This window comes from Petromyzon marinus, unplaced genomic scaffold (assembly GCF_048934315.1).
Source record: "Petromyzon marinus isolate PM22_M1 ecotype Great Lakes invasive population unplaced genomic scaffold, UKy_Petmar_22M1.pri1.0 PM_Scaffold_36, whole genome shotgun sequence".
NCBI lineage: Eukaryota > Metazoa > Chordata > Hyperoartia > Petromyzontiformes > Petromyzontidae > Petromyzon > Petromyzon marinus.
The window spans coordinates 413280-422625 of NW_027423346.1; the positions used below are offsets into that span (position 1 = coordinate 413280).

Consider the following 9346-nt stretch of genomic DNA (forward strand, 5'->3'; position numbering starts at 1 on the left):
TCACACCATCTCTCTCACACCATCTCTCACCATCTCTCACCATCTCTCTCACCATCTCTCTCACCATCTCTCTCACCATCTCTCTCTCACCATCTCTCTCACCATCTCTCTCACCATCTCTCTCACCATCTCTCTCACCATCTCTCTCTCACCATCTCTCTCTCACCATCTCTCTCTCACCATCTCACCACCTCTCTCTCCCTCTCACCATCTCTCACCATCTCTCACCATCTCTCTCTCTCTCTCACCATCTCTCTCACTCTCTCTCACTACCCCATCTCTCACCATCCATCTCTCACCATCTCTGTCTCTCTCCCTGCAGGTGCTATGCCCGTCTGCACCCGCGCGCTGTGAATTGCCGTAAGCAGAAGTGCGGTCACACCAACAACCTGCGTCCCAAGAAGAAGCTGAAGTGAGCGCAGGAACCACGCTGGAGACGGTTCCGGGAGGTTCTGGGAGTCTCCGGGAGTCTCCGGGAGTCTCCGGAAGTCTCCGGGAGGTTCTGGGAGTCTCTTGAAGGTTCTGGAAGTCTCCGGGAGGTTCTGGAAGTCTCCGGGAGGTTCTGGAAGTCTCCAGGAGGTTCTGGAAGTCTCCGGGAGGTTCTGGAAGTCTCCGGAAGTCTCCGGGAGGTTCTGGAAGTCTCCAGGAGGTTCTGGGGGTCTCTTGAAGGTTCTGGAAGTCTCTGGAAGTCTCCGGGAGGTTCTGGAAGTCTCCGGGAGGTTCTGGGAGTCTCTTGAAGGTTCTGGAAGTCTCTGGAAGTCTCCGGGAGGTTCTGGAAGTCTCTAGGAGGTTCTGGAAGTCTCTAGGAGGTTCTGGAAGTCTCCGGGAGGTTCTGGAAGTCTCCGGAAGTCTCCGGGAGGTTCTGGAAGTCTCCGGAAGTGTCCGGGAGGTTCTGGAAGTCTCCAGGAGGTTCTGGGGGTCTCTAGGAGGTTCTGGAAGTCTCCGGAAGTGTCCGGGAGGTTCTGGAAGTCTCCAGGAGGTTCTGGGGGTCTCTAGGAGGTTCTGGAAGTCTCCGGAAGTGTCCGGGAGGTTCTGGAAGTCTCCAGGAGGTTCTGGGGGTCTCTAGGAGGTTCTGGAAGTCTCCAAGAGGTTCTGGAAGTCTCTGGAAGTCTCCGGGAGGTTCTGGAAGTCTCCGGAAGTTTCCAGGAGGTTCTGGAAGTCTCCGGGAGGTTCTGAAAGTCTCCGGAAGTCTCCGGGAGGTTCTGGAAGTCTCCGGAAGTGTCCGGGAGGTTCTGGAAGTCTCCGGAAGTCTCCGGGAGGTTCTGGAAGTCTCCGGAAGTCTCCAGGAGGTTCTGGAAGTCTCCGGAAGTCTCCAGGAGGTTCTGGGAGTCTCTAGGAGGTTCTGGAAGTCTCCAGGAGGTTCTGGAAGTCTCCGGAAGTCTCCGGGAGGTTCTGGAAGTCTCTAGGAGGTTCTGGGGGTCTCTAGGAGGTTCTGGAAGTCTCCGGGAGGTTCTGGAGGTCTCTTGAAGGTTCTGGAAGTCTCTGGAAGTCTCCGGGAGGTTCTGGAAGTCTCCGGGAGGTTCTGGAAGTCTCCAGGAGGTTCTGGGAGTCTCTAGGAGGTTCTGGAAGTCTCCGGGAGGTTCTGGAAGTCTCTAGGAGGTTCTGGAAGTCTCTAGGAGGTTCTGGAAGTCTCCGGAAGTCTCCGGGAGGTTCTGGAAGTCTCTAGGAGGTTCTGGAAGTCTCCAGGAGGTTCTGGAAGTCTCCGGGAGGTTCTGGAAGTCTCCGGGAGGTTCTGGAAGTCTCTAGGAGGTTCTGAAAGTCTCTAGGAGGTTCTGGAAGTCTCTGGAAGTCTCCTGGAGTCTCCGGGAGTCTCCGTGAGTCTCTCGAGAGGTTCCGTCTGCTGTAACTTTCTGAATAAAGAGTTGGTATGAAAGTTGACGGTTCTCCCTGTTTGCCCTTTCACGCCCACAAAGTAACATTCCTTCGGTATGGTCGCGTAGATGGGAAAATAAAGAATCAAGTTAATGAAAATAATTTAAAAAAACACTAATGTAGACTGTAGTAATGGTTATTAAGTATGGTGAGTGTACTGACAGTCTATAATGTAGACTGTAGTAATGGTTATTAAGTATGGTGAGTGTACTGACAGTCTATAATGTAGACTGTAGTAATGGTTATTAAGTATGGTGAGTGTACTGATAGTCTATAATGTAGACTGTAGTAATGGTTATTAAGTATGGTGAGTGTACTGATAGTCTATAATGTAGACTGTAGTAATGGTTATTAAGTATGGTGAGTGTACTGACAGTCTATAATGTAGACTGTAGTAATGGTTATTAAGCTGAGTGTACTGACAGTCTATAATGTAGACTGTAGTAATGGTTATTAAGTATGGTGAGTGTACTGATAGTCTATAATGTAGACTGTAGTAATGGTTATTAAGTATGGTGAGTGTACTGATAGTCTATAATGTAGACTGTAGTAATGGTTATTAAACTGAGTGAGTGTACTGACAGTCTATAATGTAGACTGTAGTAATGGTTATTAAGTATGGTGAGTGTACTGACAGTCTATAATGTAGACTGTAGTAATGGTTATTAAACTGAGTGTACTGACAGTCTATAATGTAGACTGTAGCCTAGTTATTAAGTATGGTGAGTGTACTGACAGTCTATAATGTAGACTGTAGTAATGGTTATTAAACTGAGTCTACTGACAGTCTATAATGTAGACTGTAGCCTGGTTATTAAGCTGAGTCTACTGACAGTCTATAATGTAGACTGTAGCCTGGTTATTAAGCTGAGTCTACTGACAGTCTATAATGTAGACTGTAGCATGGTTATTAAACTGAGTGTACTGACGGTCAGCTTAATAACCAGGCTACAGTCTACATTATAGACAGTCTATAATGTAGACTGTAGTAATGGTTATTAAACTGAGTCTACTGACAGTCTATAATGTAGACTGTAGTAATGGTTATTAAGCTGAGTCTACTGACAGTCTATAATGTAGACTGTAGCATGGTTATTAAACTGAGTTTACTGACAGTCTATAATGTAGACTGTAGTAATGGTTATTAAGTATGGTGAGTGTACTGACAGTCTATAATGTAGACTGTAGCCTGGTTATTAAGTATGGTGAGTGTACTGACAGTCTATAATGTAGACTGTAGTAATGGTTATTAAGTATGGTGAGTGTACTGACAGTCTATAATGTAGACTGTAGTAATGGTTATTAAGTATGGTGAGTGTACTGACAGTCTATAATGTAGACTGTAGTAATGGTTATTAAGTATGGTGAGTGTACTGACAGTCTACAATGTAGACTGTAGTAATGGTTATTATGGTGAGTGTACTGACAGTCTATAATGTAGACTGTAGTAATGGTTATTAAACTGAGTGTACTGACAGTCTATAATGTAGACTGTAGCCTGGTTATTAAGCTGAGGGTACTGACAGTCTATAATGTAGACTGTAGTAATGGTTATTAAATTGAGTGTACTGACAGTCTATAATGTAGACTGTAGCCTGGTTATTAAGCTGAGTGAGTGTACTGATAGTCTACAATGTAGACTAGCCTGGTCATTAAGCTGAGTGAGTGTACTGACAGTCTATAATGTAGACTGTAGTAATGGTTATTAAGTATGGTGAGTGTACTGACAGTCTATAATGTAGACTGTAGTAATGGTTATTAAACTGAGTGTACTGACAGTCTATAATGTAGACTGTAGCCTAGTTATTAAGTATGGTGAGTGTACTGACAGTCTATAATGTAGACTGTAGTAATGGTTATTAAACTGAGTCTACTGACAGTCTATAATGTAGACTGTAGCCTGGTTATTAAGCTGAGTCTACTGACAGTCTATAATGTAGACTGTAGCCTGGTTATTAAGCTGAGTCTACTGACAGTCTATAATGTAGACTGTAGCATGGTTATTAAACTGAGTGTACTGACGGTCAGCTTAATAACCAGGCTACAGTCTACATTATAGACAGTCTATAATGTAGACTGTAGTAATGGTTATTAAACTGAGTCTACTGACAGTCTATAATGTAGACTGTAGTAATGGTTATTAAGCTGAGTCTACTGACAGTCTATAATGTAGACTGTAGCATGGTTATTAAACTGAGTTTACTGACAGTCTATAATGTAGACTGTAGTAATGGTTATTAAGTATGGCGAGTGTACTGACAGTCTATAATGTAGACTGTAGCCTGGTTATTAAGTATGGTGAGTGTACTGACAGTCTATAATGTAGACTGTAGTAATGGTTATTAAGTATGGTGAGTGTACTGACAGTCTATAATGTAGACTGTAGTAATGGTTATTAAGTATGGTGAGTGTACTGACAGTCTATAATGTAGACTGTAGTAATGGTTATTAAGTATGGTGAGTGTACTGACAGTCTACAATGTAGACTGTAGTAATGGTTATTATGGTGAGTGTACTGACAGTCTATAATGTAGACTGTAGTAATGGTTATTAAACTGAGTGTACTGACAGTCTATAATGTAGACTGTAGCCTGGTTATTAAGCTGAGGGTACTGACAGTCTATAATGTAGACTGTAGTAATGGTTATTAAACTGAGTGTACTGACAGTCTATAATGTAGACTGTAGCCTGGTTATTAAGCTGAGTGAGTGTACTGACAGTCTACAATGTAGACTAGCCTGGTCATTAAGCTGAGTGAGTGTACTGACAGTCTATAATGTAGACTGTAGCCTGGTTATTAAGTATGGTGAGTGTACTGACAGTCTATAATGTAGACTGTGGTGGTAGCCACTACACACACACACCAGATCTAGTGCACCAGGCCTCCTGTATCACACACTGATCCAGGTGGTACCGGTCCAGCTCCTGACAGGAGAGTGGCAGCCTCTCCTCTACACACACACACACCAGATCCAGTGCACCAGGCCTCCTGTATACCACAGTGATCCACGTGGTACCGGTCCAGCTCCTGACAGGGGAGTGGCAGCCTCTCCTCTACACACACACACCAGATCCAGTCCACCAGGCCTCCTGTATCACACACTGATCCAGGTGGTACCGGTCCAGCTCCTGACAGGAGAGTGGCAGCCTCTCCTCTACACACACACACACCAGATCCAGTCCACCAGGCCTCCTGAATACCACAGAGGTCCACGTGGTACCGGTCCAGCTCCTGACGGGGGAGTGGCAGCCTCTCCTCTGTGTACACACCAGATCCAGTGCACCAGGCCTCCTGTATCCCACAGAGGTCCAGGTGGTACCGGTCCAGCTCCTGACAGGGGAGTGGCAGCCTCTCCTCTACACACACACACACAAGATCCAGTGCACCAGGCCTCCTGAATACCACAGAGGTCCACGTGGTACCGGTCCAGCTCCTGACAGGGGAGTGGCAGCCTCTCCTCTGTGTACACACCAGATCCAGTGCACCAGGCCTCCTGAATACTACAGAGGTCCAGGTGGTACCGGTCCAGCTCCTGACAGGGGAGTGGCAGCCTCTCCTCTACACACACACACAAGATCCAGTCCACCAGGCCTCCTGAATACCACAGAGGTCCACGTGGTACCGGTCCAGCTCCTGACGGAGGTGTGGCAGCCTCTCCTCTACACACACACACCAGATCCAGTCCACCAGGCCTCCTGAATACCACAGTGATCCAGGTGGTACCGGTCCAGCTCCTGACAAGAGTAGTGGCAGCCTCTCCTCTACACACACACACCAGATCCAGGCCTCCTGTATCCCACACTGATCCAGGCGGTACCGGTCCAGCTCCTGACAGGGGAGTGGCAGCCTCTCCTCTACACACACACACCAGATCCAGTGCACCAGGCCTCCTGAATACCACTGATCCAGGTGGTACCGGTCCAGCTCCTGACAGGGGAGTGGCAGCCTCTCCTCTACACACACACACCAGATCCAGTGCACCAGGCCTCCTGAATACCACAGTGATCCAGGTGGTACCGGTCCAGCTCCTGACAGGGGAGTGGCAGCCTCTCCTCTCTGTACACACCAGATCCAGTCCACCAGGCCTCCTGAATACCACAGTGATCCACGTGGTACCGGTCCAGCTCCTGACGGAGGTGTGGCAGCCTCTCCTCTACACACACACACCAGATCCAGTCCACCAGGCCTCCTGAATACCACAGTGATCCAGGTGGTACCGGTCCAGCTCCTGACAAGAGTAGTGGCAGCCTCTCCTCTACACACACACACCAGATCCAGGCCTCCTGTATCCCACACTGATCCAGGCGGTACCGGTCCAGCTCCTGACAGGGGAGTGGCAGCCTCTCCTCTGTGTACACACACACCAGATCCAGTGCACCAGGCCTCCTGAATACCACAGTGATCCACGTGGTACCGGTCCAGCTCCTGACGGAGGTGTGGCAGCCTCTCCTCTACACACACACACCAGATCCAGTCCACCAGGCCTCCTGAATACCACAGTGATCCAGGTGGTACCGGTCCAGCTCCTGACAAGAGTAGTGGCAGCCTCTCCTCTACACACACACACCAGATCCAGGCCTCCTGTATCCCACACTGATCCAGGCGGTACCGGTCCAGCTCCTGACAGGGGAGTGGCAGCCTCTCCTCTGTGTACACACCAGATCCAGTGCACCAGGCCTCCTGAATACCACAGTGATCCAGGTGGTACCGGTCCAGCTCCTGACAGGGGAGTGGCAGCCTCTCCTCTACACACACACACAAGATCCAGTCCGCCAGGCCTCCTGTATACCACAGAGGTCCAGGTGGTACCGGTCCAGCTCCTGACGGAGGTGTGGCAATCTGTGTGTGTGTCAGTGTGTGTGTCTGTGTGTGTGTCAGTGTGTGTCTGTGTGTCTGTGTGTGTGTCAGTGTGTGTATGTCAGTGTGTGTGTCTGTTTGAGTGTTTCTGTGTGTGTGTCTGAGTGTGAGTGTGTGTATGTGTCTGTCTGTGTGTCTGTGTGAGAGTGTGTATGTGTGTCTGTCAGTGTGTGTGTCTGTTTGAGTGTTTCTGTGTGTGTGTGTCTGTGTGTGTGTATGTCAGTGTGTGTGTCTGTGTGTGTGTCTGTGTGTGTGTCTGTGTGTGTGTCTGTGTGTGTGTATGTCAGTGTGTGTGTCTGTGTGTGTGTCTGTGTGTGTGTCAAAGGCGGTCGGGCGTGGTGCTAGCCACCCACCCCCTCGTGTACCGTTCCGGCCTTCATAGGTGCTCGCTAACAGCACTTGCCCCTACAGTCTGTTACAGGCTATATGGGGGATCTTTATCTTTGTGTCAGTGTGTGTGTATGTCAGTGGGTGTGTCTGTGTGTGTGTCTGTGTGTGTGTCTGTCAGTGTGTCTGTCAGTGTATGTCTCTGAGTGTTTCTGTGTGTGTATGTCAGTGTGTGTGTCTGTTTGAGTGTTTCTGTGTGTGTGTCTGAGTGTGTGTATGTGTCTGTCTGTGTGTCTGTGTGAGAGTGTGTATGTGTGTCGGTCAGTGTGTGTGTCTGTTTAAGTGTTTCTGTGTGTGTGTCTGTGTGTGTGTTTGTGTGTGTGTCAGTGTGTGTATGTCAGTGTGTGTGTCTGTTTGAGTGTTTCTGTGTGAGTATCTGTGTGTGAGTGTCTGTGTGTGTATGTGTGTCTGTGTGTGTCTGTATGTGTGTCTGTGTCTGTGTGTCTGTATGTGTGTCTGTGTGTGTCTCTGTGTGTGTGTCTGTGTGTCTCTGTGTGTGTCTCTGTGTGTGTGTCTCTCTGTGTGTGTGTCTGTATGTGTCTCTGTGTATGTGTGTGTCTCTGTGTGTCTCTCTGTGTGTCTCTCTGTGTGTCTCTCTCTGTGTGTGTCTCTCGGTGTGTCTCTCTCTCTCTGTGTGTGTCTCTCGGTGTGTCTCTCTCTCTCTGTGTGTGTCTCTCTGTGTGTGTCTCTCTGTGTCTCTCTCTGTGTGTGTCTCTCTGTGTGTCTCTCTCTCTGTGTGTCTCTCTCTCTGTGTGTCTCTCTCTCTGTGTGTGTCTCTCTCTGTGTGTCTCTCTCTGTGTGTGTGTGTGTGTCTGTGTGTGTGTCTCTCTGTGTCTCTCTCTGTGTGTGTCTCTCTGTGTGTCTCTCTCTGTGTCTCTCTCTCTGTGTGTCTCTCTGTGTGTGTCTCACTGTGTGTGTCTCTGTGTGTGTGTCTCTCTGTGTGTCTCTCTCTGTGTCTCTCTCTCTCTGTGTGTGTGTCTCTCTGTGTGTGTGTCTCTCTGTGTGTCTCTCTCTGTGTCTCTCTCTCTCTGTGTGTGTCTCTCTCTGTGTGTGTCTCACTGTGTGTGTCTCTCTGTGTGTGTCTCTCTGTGTGTCTCTCTCTGTGTCTCTCTCTCTCTGTGTGTGTCTCTCTGTGTGTGTGTCTCTCTCTGTGTGTGTGTGTCTCTGTGTGTGTATGTGTGTGTGTCTGTGTGTGTGTCTCTCTGTGTCTCTCTCTGTGTGTGTCTCTCTGTGTGTCTCTCTCTGTGTCTCTCTCTCTCTGTGTCTCTCTCTGTGTGTGTCTCTCTGTGTGTCTCTCTCTGTGTGTCTCTCTCTCTGTGTGTCTCTCTCTCTCTCTGTGTGTCTCTCTCTGTGTGTGTCTCTCTGTGTGTCTCTCTGTGTGTCTCTCTGTGTGTGTGCTCAGCATCCCCCACGGCCGTCTTTGTCTCTCCCCGCCACCACCACCACCACAACCCTCACGCATCAGCGGTACTTGCCGCTCTCCCGTGCAATGTGATTTTTATTTTTTAAATTATTATTTTTCGCCTTGCTCAGCGAGACGAAGCAAATCCATCGACTCTGGCGCGCGTGCCGACTCGTTAATTCTTTTGTTTTGTCGGATTTAGATTCTCCACCCACCCCTACCACCCACCACCACCACCCATACAACCCCTAACATCCACCCACCACCCACCACCACCACCGAAATCCGCGTTAGGCAGCGAACACAAAAAACGCTTCGCACGCGTGGGGTAAAAACAAAACAAAAGAATTTGTTTGTGCGTTAAGAAAAATAATGATTTGCTTACGCGTTGAGGGGGAGGGATTTTGTCTTTGTTGCGTGTGATGGAAAAAAAAAATTCGAGTTCGTGCGTTAAGAAAAAAATAATGATTTGCTTGCGCGTTGGACGGGGAGGGATTTTGCCTTTGTTGCTGTGATGGGGAAAAAAAATTTTTGTTTGTGCGTTAATAAAAAAAATGATTTGCTTACGCGTTGAGGGGGAGGGATTTTGTCTTTGTTGCGTGTGATGGAAAAAAAAAATTAAGTTTGTGCGTTAAGAAAAAAAATGATTTGCTTGCGCGTTGGACGGGGAGGGATTTTGCCTTTGTTTTGCGTGTGATGGGGAAAAAAAAAGAATTTGTTTGTGCGTTAAGAAAAAAAATGATTTGCTTACGCGTTGAGGGGGAGGGATTTTGTCTTTGTTGCGTGTGATGGAAAACATTTTTTGAGTTCGTGCGTTAAAAAAAAAT

The 9346-nt window shown here is 48.0% G+C and overlaps 1 protein-coding gene across 50 annotated transcripts in view; it reads left to right on the top strand.

Annotated features, from left to right (window-relative positions):
• LOC116938419 (ubiquitin-ribosomal protein eL40 fusion protein) overlaps nucleotides 1-9088 on the top strand; it is a 31879-nt gene extending 22791 nt beyond the window's left edge. For 2 of the 50 annotated variants that reach the window (XM_076064243.1, XM_076064245.1), the window contains exons 5-6: nucleotides 323-999; nucleotides 1030-1878. In XM_076064243.1, the coding sequence (XP_075920358.1) occupies nucleotides 323-416 (94 nt within the window). In that variant the 3' untranslated portion in view covers nucleotides 417-999; nucleotides 1030-1878. Of the gene's footprint in view, nucleotides 1-322 lie in introns of those variants that run through there. The other 48 variants (XM_076064203.1, XM_076064215.1, XM_076064242.1 and 45 more) reach the window with 48 other exon arrangements.
• The last annotated feature ends 258 nt before the right edge of the window (nucleotides 9089-9346 follow it).